This window comes from Anser cygnoides, chromosome 17, assembly GCF_040182565.1.
Source record: "Anser cygnoides isolate HZ-2024a breed goose chromosome 17, Taihu_goose_T2T_genome, whole genome shotgun sequence".
NCBI lineage: Eukaryota > Metazoa > Chordata > Aves > Anseriformes > Anatidae > Anser > Anser cygnoides.
In genome coordinates this window covers 9319955-9337123 of record NC_089889.1, presented here as the reverse complement: position 1 = coordinate 9337123, position 17169 = coordinate 9319955, and the positions used below count along the sequence as shown (strand labels likewise).

Below are 17169 nucleotides of genomic sequence, written 5' to 3'. Positions count from 1 at the left end.
TGTGGCCTCCTGAAAAACAACACGGTTAGGAACTGTCTTGGAAGACTACGATTCTTTTATTTCCAAGACTAGGGAATACTGTGTTCTGTTGGTATCTGCTGGATTTTAGTTTTGCAGAATTTTGTTCCAGCTAGTAAAAATAAAAATTATCCTCAATATTTAGTGCTCAGTTAGGGAGCACTTGAGAGGAGAAGTGCTTGGTGATGCCAGCCTGCTGGGGGTTTAGTTGAAAGACCTGATGCTCCTGGAAGTTTTCTCCAAAAGCGCTTTGGTCGCTTTGGTCCCGGCTCTGCCCAGCAGCAGCACCAGGGCCAGGCTGGTGCCCCAGGGAGGAGAAGGGAACCTGCAGAGAAGTACAGGGCCCAGCACCTGCCAGGCTTTGCTTTCCTCTCTGCATGTGCTGGGGAAAGGATAAGCACTGGCAAACAGGACAGGGAAAGGTGGCAAAGAGCTTATCTTCCTTCACAGCGCTGTGCAAGTAGGTGATGGGCTCAAGCCTGCACTTTTCTGAATGGAATAGTTTTGCGTCTGCACTTCCCATCAAGTGGCTCACTGGGGGGAACCCCTGTTCTCACTTGCTAATTAAGCATTAGCATGCAGGTGTTGCCTTGCACAGGTATGTCATGACTCGCACAGAAATTAGAAGGCTCGTTTTCCATGCACTTTTTACCGGTGTATTTTAGCTTTTGGACTGGATGAGGATGTTTCCCTCTCCTGAGTAGTCACACCGTTACGATGGAAAAACTGAGGAGCCAATTACCCACCCATGTGATGTTGTTTGTGAAGCAATTAGAACTGACAGAGTGTGATTAAAACCAATAAGTTGTTGTTGTTTTTTTTTTTTCTTGAAGCAGGAGGGGTGGCTGTTTACAGATGAATATGCACCAAATCTACAGTGGGAATAATTTCCTCACCCACTATGTAGTCTCCTCTACTTCATTACTGGCTGGACGTATATAGCTGTACAGTTTTTTGCGCATGAATTAACACTTGTAGCTAATAGCAGTAAACTCACAAATGGACTATTACTTTTTATAGCCTTTTAGCAAAGTCAGCCTAATGGAGCAAAACCGTTAACAAATTAAGATACATTTGACAGGGCTTCAAGCAGGAATCATAACCCAGGAGTCACCATTTGGGACTCAAATGCAAAGGTCTCTGCAGAACGTGGGTGCATCTCAGCTGGTGGCTGATGCCAAGTGCTAAACAACAACAAAACAGTTAAGGCAACAGGTTTTTGTTCTTCTCGGTGAGATTTTCAGAGCGAGGAACCGACTTCCTGTAATGTTTGTAAAGAGCCTGTCACATCTGGAGTGCTGCAGGATACAAAATAATCGTAATAATAGGCATAGGAATTGTGAGTTGAATTTGTCCACCTAAAAGCCCCTTATGACACTGTAAATATCTCAGACATCATATGATTCTGAGGCTACAGGAACATCTGATCTGGGGACAGTTTTTAAGCCACAGACAATGTGTTTGACAGTGCAGATGCAGGGCTTGCGGTGTTGGCTGCTGGAGCAAGAAACAAACTGGCAGTAAGGCTGGCTGTAAGAGCTGCCAGATGTGTTCAGAATGAGGTGCCTGCTATAGCAGATGCCCTGCAAGAGCCTGACACGGCATGGGTTTTTCTGGGGGAAGCACATGGCTTCAGCTGCTGGTTTTTAGTGCAGAAGTAGAGGTGGCTCGGCCAGGGCTGCGCTTGCAGCACGGCTGGACGTGTGCCGGAGTTAACACAGAGCAGCTGCCAACCTCGGAGCAAGCTTTCTGCCTCTCCGACTCCAGCTTTCAATCCTATAATTCTGCTTTTTCTTAGCGATTTTTGTAGTGCTTAATCTCTTTTACCTCATCAAACTCCATCTCAAAGAAAATCAGTCGCCTCTAGCCTTTCCCTTGTTTTGGAGCAGGCTGATGGGGCACTTGCGTCTGACATTGCCTTACTCCGCACCTCACCTTCGTACAACTCAGCCCTGCATTTCATAAGGCAGAGATGCAACATACGCCTCGAAGCCCCTGCATAAGCTACATGCTGCCAGGGGGCTGTTCTCCTGTGCGTTCTTCTTACTGGATCTTGTTGACTGTATGCAGCATCACATCAGGCACCTACCTGCATGTGCTCCTGTTAAGGAGGTCAGCCTATGGCACCAGCTCCCTGATTGCTATGCTAATTGCAATCTATGCTATGCTAACTTGCAAAGCCCAGACACAGTGACATTCAGACATTTTTATTCCTTCTTCTATCTCAAACCTTTGCTTCCCCCTAGGCTTGCTAAAACTTCATTCAATGTAATGTGAAGGCTTGTTCTCCTAATACCTTGTGATATTCCACTAAGAACATCCAGTGTTACAATTCCAGCATAATTATATATTCCCCATAGGTGTAAAAAAGTGTCTACATCAATAGCTTATTAAAAGAGTGTAATAAAAATTATGACCCTGCAATTCTGCTATTAATATAATGATTCGGAGCCAAGAAAACTCCCTGATCCTTCTTACGTATCTGCTGTAACGTGATATGAGAGCAGAACACCTTAAGCCAGTATAATCCCTTCTTTTCACCCCCTAGCAATATATGTTGGCCCATAAGAGTAGCGTGAATTGAAAGTTTAATTTATTAATACGCAATAGTGATAATGTCAAAAGAACAATATATAAAAACCCATACAGAACAGGATTACGCAGCACATAGGGGAAAGCCTAGAGCTAATATTTAATATAGCAAAACAGGGCCAAAAATAACTTCTCATCCAAGGAGCAAAAATGGGAGAGCTGTGCGAGTGACGGAGCCGCGCGGGAGCCTCCAGCCAGCCCCAGCGAGCAGCCCTCAGCGGAGCCGCCTCTGCTGGCAACCCGCAGAGATCGTGGCGCTTCCCGTGAGTGCCAGCTGTTGGGGCAGTGACTGAAGTTCCCAGCTGTCGGCTTGTCCACCTTCGTCCCTCGCAGCGCCGATTTAACAGCGCACACAGGAATCTGAGCAGCAGGCACAAGTGGCATGCGTGGAGAGCAAGCAGTGTCCAGCACAGCTAACGGGGAGCCTCGTGGCTCAGAGCAGCTCAGTAAGTGAAGCATGAAACCAACTGTTCAGCTAAATTGTTCACTTTAGCTTGGATGATTAAACTTTCACCAGCAGCCAAAGTATCCTGTAGCCCTAGCAGGGATACGGACACATTAACGTTTCACGAGCTTCGCTTTAAATGAGCAATTTGCCATATAGCCTTAAACCATTAACATTCTTGTGAGTGGAAAATGTTCCAGCCTCCAAGGGGCTGGCGGGTTTCAAACGCTTTCTAGAGTTTGCTTTCTTACCCCCTACCCTAAAAGGAAGAATAGGAGAGGAAAGAACAGATGTGGAGGAATAAAACCCAGTACATCCCCAGCATTACTGAGCATGCAATGCGCAGCCTCTACCAGAGAGCAGGACTTGCTCTTAGTGGAAGAGCTGAGAGGAATGGGGTGGGGATAGGTGCCAGCCAGGAGCTGCTGTCCTGTTTCAGTTTCCTGCTCTGTTCTTGAGAGCTGGGTTCCTTGAGAGATGGGCTGATGTCCAAGCTGACCCTCCAGCCATGGACACATCCCTGTGCACGGCCAAAGTAGCTGCAACAGCAAATAAACAAGTACATGGCCAAAATGTGGGACCTACTTGTCTCTGCTGATTGAAGAGTTGGCGTCTGACAGCCAGGGCTCTGTTAGCTGTTGTAGCTGTAGCTGTATCCCCCCTCCAGTTTCTCTTCCAGCTTTCTCTGGGACTGAGCTCCTGGCCATCCTTCCCTTTGCAGGAGTTGATGTTCCCTTCATGGCACAGCCTGAATTAGGTGAGCCAGGTCAGCTTGGCAATGCTCTGCTGCTTTAAACTAACTCAGCTGCTCTTAATAACACAGAAGATGCTCAGCTCTCAGACAGCAATAATCTCTAAAAGGCAGGAGGAGGCTGTGGAGATGAGAAGTGAGGGCAAACCAGGAGAGCTGCCTCTCAGCACAATGCTGCTGGCTGGAAGCGGGCGAGTGCCCACAGCCTGGCCCTGCTGCAGATCGGAGTCCACAGGCTTGATGGGAGAAGAAAAGGAGAAGCAAAGCAGCTGGGACTGCTGGTCCAGCCCCTTCCTGCCTGACAGGAGTAGGTAGAAGAGGGCGATCATAGCAGCGGTTCTTGTACAAGTCAGCAGTCGCCTCCAAAACTCGTCCCACTGGTATTTCTCAAGTGCCAGATCCTGGCTGGGTTAGCACAGGTCACAGCTGGCCTGTGCGGAGCTGTACTGCCATGCTGCCTGCTCTTATACATGGGGCTTCTATGGTTTATTTGATATTCCTTTCAAAAGCTTTACTTGTAGCTAGTTGGTTAAATCAACATCTCTGTTAGCACCTAGGATGGGTGAGGAGCTTCAGACTCGGCCCTGGCTTGCTTTCTTGCCTCTGCAAGGAGGGTGGGGTTGGGATGAGCACTGTGCTAAGCATGGTTGCTGCTGCCTTTCGAGGCCTTCGTGGTACTCTTCTGCTTTTCTCTTGTGGTGTCATTGCTCTGCAGTTCCCTATACTGTGGTAATTTTTGAGTTTTATTTTGGTACTTGTTAAATCAGTGATGATATTTTGTTCTACTCAAAGCCTTGTGCAGTGCGTGCCAGGGTCGTGTTAGCAATGTCTCCTCATCTGACTGCCACTTGCTCCAGGGAAACTCAGGGCTGCAAGGCAGTTTGCAAAGGGCTGTGCATATGGGGCCAGTGCAGCCATGGGCTGGTTTTTGGTGTTGTTTCAGGCAACAACCATAAGTGCAAACTCTAGACCAAAATGAATTATGTGATTCCTTCTGTATGATGCTAATGGTGAAGCTGATCTGGTTTGGAGACACAGAAGATGTAGACAAGAATGTTAATAAGGACTGGACTTGTAGGCTGCGGCAGAGCAGTTGCGCTGGATCTTAGACCAGAGTTACCTGCTTGGTTCTGCACACTCAGCTCCCTGTTGGAGAGGAAGAACATCCTCACACAGAGGAGCTAGAGCTGGTGACAGTGCGGAAAGCATTTGTCTCATGGGTATCTTTGGAGTCACTGCAAGGTAAAACCAAGGTATTTGAGGACAGAGTGTGAAGGTCTCTTAGAGAAGGACATAGCATGAAATGCATCTGCTAGCCAGCCCTGGGATTTGACATACAACTGGGCTGCCGGCAGGGCAGCCTCTGCATAGTCCTTCCTTTCTGCAACTTCTGTTGCATTTTGATGGTGTTTGCAGCTTTTAGAGCATACACCAAGGCTTGGGATTTCACTTCACAGGATGTGTTTGTGACTACGGGCCTTGAGGTTTGGTTGGGTTTTTGATGGTTTGTTTTGCCCTTGAATTGATTCAAGAGAGACGCTATGTCTTTGGGCATATTGAGTCTGAAGGTGGCAGTGTGTGTTTCAAGGACCTGGAGCACAGAGGTACGGTAAACTCAGGACTAAGTCACCTTGAAAGGGCAGCTGTAAATGTGTTCAGGGTGATGCAGTTCCGAGCAGGATAAATGGTCTGGCAGCAGAGGTATGCCCAACATCAGAACGGTATGGAGGGAAAGGCACCGTGTCCCTTGGGCTGTAAGTGAAGGGCACTGGGTGACCTGCCTGATCCCCCTCCATGGCTTTGTATGCTGGGTGAGGTGGCTGCTGGATTGCAGATAGAGTGGTTGTATCTGCTGTGTGGCCTCATGGACCAGAGGAACGTGAGGCTGGGGTCAGATAAGTAAGTCTCACTGGTACAGGGAGTTTTATCCCACTTTTACACCAGTGGGTCTTCAGCTGACGTCTGCTCTGCCAGTAGGTAAGCGGGGAACAAAAAGGAATCTGGTTTGCGTGGGCACTTCTGCAACAGTTTCTGTGGTTTTAAATATCGCGTTGTATTACATCAGTCAGATGTGGGGGTAGAGCAGAAGGGAGGGGGGAAGAAAAGTGAGCAAAAATGAAGAGAAATGCCATCGTGTTCAGTACAAATGATTATACCTGGGGCTGAAGGGGGCAGGAGGAAAGAATGACAGACAAGTTTTTGACCAGCAGTTGAAAGGCAAACCCTAAAAAGAGCTGAGAGGAAACAGGAGGGAGTGATTCTGTAGTAAAGGGAAAAAAAGATTAAGATCTGACCTAGATACAAAGATCCCACCATTTGCTAGGTCAGGAGAGGTAACAAGGAGAGCAAGATGTTCCAAGGATCACTACAGAATTCCTCCTGGGCTTTGAGCCCCCCTCTGTGAGGCTCAGCGGGACACAAGGTATCTGCTGCACCACCTGGGTGCCGGTGGTGTCGAGCTCTGGGGAAGTGCCTTGTTCGCTGTGTCCCCATTCCTTGGCTCCTCACAGCATTGGATAAAAGCTGAGAGGTGGAGGATGATGTGTGTGAAGCGATAGGTGAGCATTAGATTCACCCACAAAAGACATGGTTTTGCTCAGCGTTCAGCTTAGCAGCAGCGTCTCAGCTTCCCCCGTGTGCAGGATTTGACCTCCTCAATTCTTTCTGGACACTTTTCCCCTGCCCTGTGAAGGGTCAGCTCTTGCTGTTGTCCTGAAACAGAGGTATGGAGCTCAGCCAAACAATGTAATCCAATGATAACCTGCCAGTAGGTGAAGGGCTTAAAAATATCGAGGCTGTTTTAGGAGAAATGGCAGAAGAATAGAACTAGGAGTAATAAAATGAAGTTGATAAAGGAAGAGTCACCCGAAAAGTCTCTTGGGAGGTCTGCTATGCTGAGGCATGGCCTTTTAGGATAAATGTGAGCCTTCCTATGAAACCATTCATAAATTATGTGATCTGTTTGCTTTTAAAAGCTTTGTAGCAGAGACAGCCATCCATATCAAGTCACCTGTTAACTCCCAATATTTCCAGCCTCTTTTCTTTGCCTGCTGTGCCCGTACCCTGATTACAAGGCTTTCTTACACTGATGAGTTAAGCCTGGTTCCCCACGCGATCTGTGCCGGCAAGGCTTGCTCTCTGTGGAGTTTATTCACAAGAAATTTGACAAAAATATTTCTTGCTCTAAATTGAAGCTCTTTTACCTGAAGGTTGATGTCCTATATTTGTATGTTGGACTTGAAGTAAATTTTAAAAAGTGCCCTAAAATACTGCTAAGTACTGGTTTAATTTTTGAAAGCGACTTGGGCACCTCACTCGTGGGCAATTTGACCCATTTGAATTTGGGTCCATTTAAATTCTGAGCAAGGTTTGGATCATACATTCCTCCAGCCAGGCTTGGATCCCTGATTGTAACTGAATCCAGACCTTTGTACTGAAGCTCTCCAGTGTGAACTGTGAAGGAAGAACACCCACGTGGACTCTGTTGATAAAACCTTTGGGTACTTGTGTGAGATAATTAAGTAATGTTAGGTTTTTTTTTTTTTTTGTGGAAAAATGTATTTGACATTTGTTTTTTACCGGTCTTTAGAGACTGGCATTGAACACAAAAAAACCCCACATGCAACATGAAAATAAATCTTTTATCTGTTGGCTTTCATAAACAAGGCACACAATGCTTTCTTCCACTCCACAATTTGAGAAAACATTGATTTGATCCATTTAAGTGATGAATGCCCACAGAATAAAACCTTTTTTTTTTGTGGAATGATGACCTTGGGCAGATTAGAGCAGCTAGGTAAGAAATCCAGCAAGTATTTATCAAAGGCTTCTAAGACAGTGCAAACTCTAGCGAGTTCAAAAGCGAGAGACTTTTAGTCTTCATACAACTGACAGGGTCATAACGTTTCAAGAATGCCAGGAATCCGTGTGGCTGTTCCATTAAACACCCCTGATTAGTGAACGTGCTGATAAACTTCGAGAGTCAGAGGTCAACACTGTGGAGCCGAAGGTACCCCAGGTATCTGAAAATGTCTCCAGGATTCACGATCCTCTTGCCCGGTTAACCCCTTCCATCACTCCACCCATGGAGGCTCAAAATGGAGAGTGAGTGTCCTCGGCAGTGTCTTCCAGGCAATTCTGCAGAGATGTTAAGAGTTATTTTGAAAACGATGGAAAAATGACCTCAGGCACCTCCCATGGAAACGTTCTCGACAGCTGGCTGTTCTTTGATTTCAGCTCCAGCTCATAGTTAATATATGTCTAAAATACCATGTTGCCACTGGCTCATCCAGCCTCTCTCCCATCAACTTCAGGTGATACAATGATGGCAGCAGGCTGTGCATTAAAATACCTCCAGAGCTATCAAATTGCAAAGAGGAATGCAATTTCAAAATACTCAGACAGGAACAGTCGCACCACCCCGTCACCATGTAAAGCTCTCTGCTTTGTTCGGGTTTCCTTGTAAGAGCTGCAGCTATACTCCCGCCAAGTGCCTGCAATGAGAAATTGGGAAACCCAGCAAATACAGGCTCTGTGCCCGACTGTCGCTTTCCAGGACATTGGTTTATCTGCAGCACAGTCAGGAGGGTCCCAGGAAGGCTGAATTATCCCAGCAGGGTCCCAGCCCATTTTTCAGGCTATTGCCCTAACTGGCAAGCCCACCCCGATGCAGTGTGGATGTTGCTTCTGTCTCAATCTCCCAGCCAGCAGCACAGGGCTCAGAGTTTAACCAATCCTGCAATATATGGCTTTTCATTCCACGCTCTGATTATGAGCTGCTGGAGGTACTGAGGATTCATCTCCTCCGCTGAGGGCCACAGCGTGACCCCATCAGTTTCTTTGAAAATCAATAGGAAAATGTCGAGGAATGCAAAGGAAGCAGGAACAGTCAAAGTAAAGACAAGTGATGTCCTGTAATGGCAGTAATGATTCTGAAACACGCAAGGTCACAGATAATTAGGAACCTAATTCTCCTTTGAAAGAATCTGTCAAGTTACTTCCCTACCTCAAAAACAATTGCTGATTGATGTTATTTCTGGGCTAACAAACTCATTGAAGGTACTCTGAATGGAGGTTGTATGGCTCTTACTATCCAGGTGGGGTTAGGTAGTTGCAGCTGGAGAATAAAACCCAAGTAAGAGATTTTCATTGTTGTAGTAATGGTCTTAATGGGACCTGTTTCACAACGATGCTAACTCTGTTGCAAGTGAGAGCCACAGCACAGCAGTTCTGTTAATCAAATCCTGAAAGGTTTCTGTGGGAGAGAGCTCCACATTTAGATTCTCCACTGTGCCGCAGATGTGAAGTGGGGAGAAAAGACAGGAGAACGGTGAAGCTGCACTGGGACCAGGCAAAGGCCTGCAGAAAGCCTAGGGCAGGTGGGGAAGCTGTGCAGGCATGAGCTCAAGCTTTAACAGACAAAAGCAAAATCTGGGGTCTCGTTCTCAGGGCTCTCAGTGTGTATCACAGCTAACCCATCAGGAAGGGTGTACGCTGCTCTCTAGGCTGCATCTGGTAGGACTTTGAAGCCAGTTTGTACCAATGTAGGCTCCACTGGGCTGTTCAGAGCCACAGAGCCGGCGAGCTGGTAACTAACGCTGTCAGACTTCTTCTCTGCCACGTTTCTACCCTATTGCATCTTTTTGTTTGCTTTTTCACCTGTAATTGTAAAGAGTGAGGGAAGTGCTGGTCTCCTGGAGGAGAGAGGGAAAGGGTCTTATAATGCCCAGAGCGAGTGAGTTGACTGAGACGTGGGGCTCCTTTCCCCAGTCTCTGTGTGTGCCCGGTGCTGGCAGGACGGTCGATGGAGCTTGCGGCGAGGGAGCTGTGGCATGGGTCCAGAGCCAAAGCAACTTCCAAACAGCAGAGATGCAAGGCAAATGTGGACTTCGGCACAAGCGTGGGTGTTAGCTCCAAATATATAACAAAATTGACTCACGGCTCAAAGGCCAGGGCCACAACCAGTGAAATAGCAACCCCACAACTCAAAGGCAAAAATTTGTTATTAGGGTAGGTGATGCACACAGGCAGAGCAAGGAAGAGGCTCTCATCGAAGTGTAATTTTAAGAACACAGTAATTCTGAACTAAGTTCTGAGAACTTTCTGGTTATAAGGTGTCTTCATTTTTTTCCAAGGTTCATTCTTCTGCTTTTCACAGCTGCTTCAATCTCAGCAAGGTCCTAGACTTGAGGGGAGATAGGAGGTTATCCCTGAGCAAAGAGCAGCCCAGCTATGGTTCTTTAGGTCATTTTAACTTCAGAGACGTGGAACAGAGAAAAGCTATAAGAAAGGACAGAACATAAAAATGCAATTAAGTGTTCAAGGTCCTGAATTCGGCCCCATCCTGGTTTGAGTGAGATGTGAAATTCAGGCAAAGATGAGCTTTTGGCTGGTTCCATAGGGGATCAGCTAGCAGAGCTCTTGGCAGTGAGGGTTAAACCCAACTCAGAGCAGAAATCTCGATTTCCAAACCCAGTAAAAACTGATTCAACAGCCAGCTGAGATTTCTGCAAAGTGACAGCAAAGAATTTACCTCACCCCTAATTTACACAGCTCAGACACTTGGAAAGCAGACATGAGTAATTAGGTATACAGTAAACTTTACAAGACTGTCTAAACATGCCTCTATGGTTCTGAATAATAAAACACATATTTCCTCACATCCAGGTATCAATTTTAGCATTTTTTCCCCCACGTTCTTTTATTATCTGTGTATCATTTGAACAAGAATTTAAAAACTGCAAACATTATTTATAAACATAATTATAACCAATACCCAGTGTAGGCATGGTCAGGGCGCATACCAGCCTGTTCTGCCAGAACATTGTTGGGTTTCTGACAGGCCAGCTTGCATGTCTCTGTGTTGCCATATTATAGTTGGGAGAATAGTGTATGTATAGGTGGAGGACATGGAGCAGAGACTCCACGAGTACCTTCACGTGATCTAGCTCATCTGGGCATTTATGAGCTTGGTCTTGGTGCCAGCACCACTTGAGGCAGTTTATAGGAGGGTAGGCAGCAGTAGCAGGTCCTCAGAGTGGAAAATGAGAAGCAGGACACAGTGCAGGGCAAGAGCAAAGCCAGGTCTCTCAGATGAAATTCAACCACAGCTGGGAAAAACGTGCAGGAGTTGGGGAGCTAGCTCAGCTCTCAGAAAACTTGCACATCAGCGTCCCTGTGGCAGTGACTTCCCTGACATGGTGTGAAGACAGCATTACCTCCCCGGGAGGACAAGCTTTCCAGGGATGCTGAAGCATGCTGAGTCTGCTGATGGTTGGTGATCTTAGGGTATGTCTACACCGAAGTGGTGAGATTGCAACTTATGCAGATCTTTCTGCTCAGATAGGCTCCCACATGGGCTGCACTACCCAGATCTCAGCTACTTGCTTGGAGACTGGGGCCTTGTGCGGCCACGGGTGGGTTGCTGTTAATTTGCAAGTAACCCCATGAAAGCAGCTGGGGTCTGTTCTCCTCCAGCCATACCCTCAGGCCTGCAGTACAATTACATGCGTGTGGGGCACAGGTTTCAGATGGTCAGCATCATGTTGCTTTTTTTTTTCCTGCTGTTTTGTTCTGTTATTGCAGACTGCATTTGGAGAGGAGCCATGTTAGCCTACCTGGACTGTGAATTGTTGTCCATGCCAAAACTGGGCTGGGTTATACAGTGGCTGGTACAAGACCAAACCTGAACACAATATGTGTGTTTGGATTCTCTTGTTCTGTCCCTGTGGATCAATGCCCATTCACACTGATCCCTTCTGCAAACCCTTCATCAATTTTAAGAAAGCCTTAAAGTGAGAAGAAGTGCTGCAAATGATAAATGGGCACTTTTAGCTCCACAGTCTCTTTACTCTAGTGTTTTTTCCCTATCATTTTAGTAGGTGAGCCTTTGTCCCTAACCAGTACTGTGCGGATTGGCAGATGCACGTTGGATATATATGGGACTGAAGCCTGGATATTTTCTGATATAGAGCTTTGGTTATCTGTAACTTTTCAATTTCTCTTTGATTAAGGGGCTGCTACCTAAGGGGAAAATTAAAGCCAAGATCGTATGGTATGTCATGTGTGTCCCCAACACCAGCAACTAATAATATCCCATTTCAGTCAGCATTCACATTCTTCTGTCCCTTCTGTTATTCAAATATATTTATTTTTAGTGCCTTATAAGGAGCACAAGCATGACTTGAACTCCAGCACAAAATACCGAGTGCTGTTATTTCTCTGTATGCGATCGACTCTATCTCCTGCTTCCCAGCGCTGAAGTATCTGGAGCCCAGATTTGTAGTCATGATTTCAGGCACATTTTTGTGGCCTCATAGTTCTTGCTTAGTTTCAGAAGACAAGAAAAACTATTTTAACAATTCGACTTGCATTTTCATCATTTCTAATGTCTGTGGCATCCTTCCAGATGTGTTTCTGCCTGCCTGACCCTCCTGTCAATACTTATTAATTTCACGGCTATCTTTTCAAGTGTGTTTGGAAACAAACAGGAAAAAGTTACTCTAGGGTCAAGAATGAACCCAAGGAAGTGGAATAGGAATGATCACGCTCCCTGCACAATCATTTGTATTTCTGTAGGTTTTCCTATCTTGCTCTTACAAATACGGATCTGTCGACCATCCCTGCTTTAGCTGCTTAAATAACTGTACCCTGAAATAACCCAGGTGTTGAAAAACTTGGGGCTCCACAACCAGCAGCACCAGCGTACAGATGCTTTCCCAGCATTGTAGCATCCTTGGTTAAAGATGCTTATCAAGTCAGCATAAAACAAAATCTAACTGCTGCTTTAAACCTAGAAACAAAACTTGCTTTTCTCTGAGAAAACCACAGAAGAGTCTCCTGGCTTTATTTAATATAAATATATTTAATTTTGCCCCCGTCCACGCGTCCGCAGAGCAGCGTACGCGGCCTTCCGCGCTTCCAGACGGGAGCCTGAAGGAGCAGCGGGCAGGCCTGAGGAGAGCCGGGCGCGGGGAGCGGGGACGCGGCGCGGCTGAGGTGCGGGCCCGGGGCCAGGCCCCGCGCGGCCCCGGCCTGGCGCAGCCACCGCCGCCGTCCCGCCCGCGGGCCCCGCCGGGCGCCGCCTGCCCGCGCCGCCACTGCTCCCTAGCGGGGAGCTGCTGGGGCTGCGGGGCCTGGCTGGCGCCGGCAAGCCGCTCTGCTCGCCGACGGGCTGTATTAAAAAATAAAATAAAATAAAAAAAAAGGCAGCTAGTGGCACAGAAGGGCTGAGGGTGGCAGAGACCTCTGGTCCAACCGCTGCTCCAGTAGGGGCACCCAGAGCAGGGTGCCCAGCGCCGTGCCCAGGCAGCTCTGGGAGGTCTCAGAGGAAGGAGGTTCCGCAGCCTCTCTGGGCAGCCTGTGCCAGGGCTCTGGTACCCGCGTGGCACAGATGTGCTGCTGGTGGTCAGGTGGAACCTCACACCTTCCAGTTCATGCCCATCGCCTCTGCCCATCGTTATCGTCTGAGTAACATGCTGTAGGTGACCCTGCTTGAGCAAGGGGGGTTGGACCAGAGGATCTCTGGAGGTCCCTTCCAACATCAACCATTCTGTGATCTGGGTCTGCTCAGCGTTGACCTTGGAGACAGTGATGGGGCAGCCCAGCACACAGGCCTCCTGCTGCTGTGGTGGAAGTGGCCTCAGCACGGGAGGTGGAGAGGCAGAGTGAGAGGCCATGAGCGTGAGTGCCCAGGGCAGCACCAGAAGTCTCATACCTATGCTGATCTGTGGTTTGACCCTAAATGAGCAATAACGTGTTAATTCCCCACATTTGGCGTGCAGGCCACCTGTGTGTTGCACACGCATCTGGTTTGGCAGCGTGTGTCTCCTCAGCATGAAGGAGGCCAAACTGCTCGCATCTTGCAAAGCACCCGGGCGGCCACAAGATGCCCTGTTCAGTGCAAGTCTGGTGACAAAACTGCTCAAAAAGTGTGGTAGCACTCTTTGGCTCCAAATCTGTGGCAATTAGCTGTTACAGAGATGTCACAGGAACCAGTGCCTGCCTGTTTGTGTGCGTACCCAGCTGGCATGGGGAGGTCTGCAAGGAGTGTTCACATCGAGCGTGTGCAGGTGGGAGACTGTGGAGCCGCAGTGTTTGCTTCTGGGGAGCGTGAGGGGCTGGTACGTAGGTGTCTCTTAAAATAGCACATGGGCCAAGGAGAGCTGTGTGCGTGGACTGCCTGGTCAGCAGGACTCCTTTGGCAGGGACGGTCTTGGTGTGTTTCGTTAAACCAGCTACACACGTGTGTGTACAGGGAAAGTGGAGCGCAGGGACCCTGAGCACCCAGTCCCTCAGCCCCGCTCAGGAGAGCCCCAGCTGCCCCTCACAGGTAAGCACAGGTGGAGTTTGCACGTGGACATTGCGTGTTAAAGAAGAAAAGAGGCATTGGATTTTGTACAGAGCTTTTAGTAGAGGAAAATGAAAAATATGTATCTGACATATCTGAAGACTCGGTTCCAACTCGCATCCTGATTATTCCAGCTGCTCCCCAGATGTCAAAGGGAACCAGGCACTGAAACAGACGAAGACATTTGTTTTAACAGGTTCTAACTTCAGTCATGGCAAAGAACAAAGAGCCTTGAGTTTGTCTCGACTTTTCTTCCACTAGTACCTTGCACATCTATTAACCGCCCACCAATCTATCCGCAGGTGAGCCGGTTCCTTTCACTCAGGGCGGCGATGGCCTGGCTGGGACCGGGCTCGGGGCCGCCGGGCCCCGCTGATCCCCCGCTCCGCCAGGAGTCGCTGCCGCGGGGGGCGGCCCTTTCCCTTCCTTCCCTTCCCCTTCCATCCCTTCCCCTTCCATCCCTTCCCTTCCCCTTCCCTTCCGGAGCCGTGCCCCGGCAGCGCAAGGGGGCTGTGGCCTCCCGTCCAGGTGCGGGGCGGCCCTCACGGTGCCTCAGCGCCCCCCGGGCCCTCAGCGCCCGCCGCCGCCATTTCCCGGTTCCGCTGCGTTCCCCGGCCCGGGGCACCGGAGCCCCGCGGAGCTGCGAGGTCCGTGCGAGTGTGCGTGGCCTTCGCGGTTATTTGTTGCTGGGCATGGTTTTGCAGCACACCCGCCCTGTGTTTTCTCCCCGCAGGCCGAGAGCGGGTTTCCCCCGTGAGCTGCGGGCTGTGGCTGCAGGAGGCTGCACCGAACCGCTGAGCGGTGTGGGGCTCGCCAGCCGAAGATGAAGACCGTGCTGATGGTCGCGGAGAAGCCTTCTCTGGCTCAGTCCATCGCCAAGATCCTCTCGAGGGGTAGGAGAGAAAATAAGTTGATTTCAGGCCTTCTGTTCCGCTAGATTTCACGGGAGGTGAAGTGAGGTTGAGAAGTACCCAGGTCGGCTACTTGGTTGTCTCTGGGGCAGCGCTCACCTGGGAACGGTGGCTTAGCACAGGTTGAGGTTCTGGAAATAACCCTATGGTGCTCTATTCTCTTTATTTTATTCTTTTTATTTTAACGTGCTAATGCCTGTTCAATTTGAGTAATGGAATCTTTGTAGCTGTAGCGTATGGTAGTGCACGTGCTTTCTGGAAAGTGCCAATCAAGCACCTAGTTTCTTTTCAGGGATTTTGAAGCTATGGTAAATGTGTTATAAATCATGTGGAGAACATAATGATTTAATTATTAACTGCAGTGATCGAGAAAACTGACTGTATTTGCATAAGGATTTCCTGGTGGGAGGGAAAAGTTAAAGGAGATTCTGAATAGTTTCAGTTAAAAATGAAGATCCCTAGAGAAGTTCTAAAGTGATAATTGACTAGAAAAAAGCCTTGGTCAAAGAGTAGAATTTTGTGATCAGGAAGACCCTAGCTGTCAGACCTAGACAAAAGGGGATGTCGTTTCACAAGAAACAATGGCTATTTCAATAGGTTATTTTTGTTTGCATGTTTTAAATCCCATTGATAATTACCTTATTCTTACAGGAAACATGTCCTCTCGCAAAGGACTGAATGGTGCATGCTCTGTGCATGAGTACACTGGATCATTTATTGGACAGAGCGCCCATTTCAAGATGACATCTGTGTGTGGTCATGTCATGACTTTGGATTTCATAGGTATTTGTTCATTAAATGTTCTAACTGATATGATTTGTAAAATTGTTAAGGACTTAACTGTTTCCACGATCGCTGTTTTCTTCAGGAAGAGCATTAAAGAAAACTAGAGAGGAAGGGAGGGTGACAAGGTTGCTTGTGGTCAGCAGTTCCTGGCTTGTTTCTAGTTCTCTGGCTGACTTCTTGCATGACTGTAGGCATGCAATTTATCTCTTCAGTACCTGAATAACATTATTGGAAAAAGAAGGCAGATGAGGTCAGTTTATTAAGCATTAAAAATTTGCTACTGTCAGTGAAAAGTAATTCAGGAATAGAGTCCAAAAGCATAATCTCTAAAGCACCATAGTGAGCTAGTACAAAATAGAAATGTGGTAAGGATCACGTGCAAGGAATCCTGTCACTAACTTGCTTTGAAGTGTTGAATTAATCACGTGAGTACTCTATTTTCTCTGATCCTAACTACCTCACAAGTTTTAAGGACTAAGTTCTGAGTTATTTACACAGTGCTTTAAAGAGGTACGGTGTCATGTAATTGCTAACCATTATCACCAACAAGTACTTTTGGGAAATGGAAATGAACAAATGCAGCGATATGAGAAGGTGATGACACAGGATGCTCCATAGCATAACAAGGCTGAGACATAATAACTGGCCAAAAGTAATGAGTGGTAAAACAGTCTGCAGTGCGCACGTTTTATGTGTGCTGTGAAAACAAGGAAAAATAGACCCCCCCTCCACCCCCATCACGACCGGTTAATTGTACAAAGAGTTTTTTTAATAGCTCATGTTAAAATTTCTGAAAGGTGAATAGTATTTTGTTTTTCCTTCTATCATGTCTCAAAATTAGAGCTGCAATTCACACAAAAAGTTAAGGGGTCCCTAGATAACCAGTAAAGCAAGATGTATTAGGGCAGAAAGCTTTCCAAGACAAATTTTGAAAGCCGAGTGTTTTATGAAGTAATGTTTTGTTTTGCTTTTTTAAATATGTTTATAACTCAACTTAATACACTTCTGCTTTTCAGGAAAATACAACAGTTGGGACAAGGTGGATCCAGCAGAACTTTTTAGTAAAGCTCCCACAGAAAAGAAGGAAGCTAATCCCAAACTGACAATGGTGAAGTTTTTACAGGTATGCTTTCTTATGAGGTGTATTTGAGATGCATCTTTCAGTTTTGTCATTCTTTTGTTTTATTTCCTCTGGAGCATATTTTCTTCACGGATATGTTGTCCTTATTCTTCCTCTGTTGAACACAAAGCGGTGAGATCTATTTTTATGATTCCAAGAAAAGTGAAATAAGTGAAACTATTCTGTGGTTCTGGAAAG

The 17169-nt window shown here is 47.3% G+C and overlaps 1 protein-coding gene across 4 annotated transcripts in view; it reads left to right on the top strand.

The window, feature by feature from the left end:
- TOP3B (DNA topoisomerase III beta) overlaps positions 1-17169 on the top strand; it is an 83751-nt gene that overhangs the window by 54486 nt on the left and 12096 nt on the right. The window contains exons 1-4 of one of the 4 annotated variants that reach the window (XM_048064029.2): positions 14616-14801; positions 14888-15047; positions 15717-15848; positions 16868-16974. In XM_048064029.2, the coding sequence (XP_047919986.1) occupies positions 14978-15047; positions 15717-15848; positions 16868-16974 (309 nt within the window). In that variant the 5' untranslated portion in view covers positions 14616-14801; positions 14888-14977. Of the gene's footprint in view, positions 1-14615; positions 14808-14887; positions 15048-15716; positions 15849-16867; positions 16975-17169 lie in introns of those variants that run through there. The other 3 variants (XM_013173548.3, XM_013173546.3, XM_013173545.3) reach the window with 3 other exon arrangements.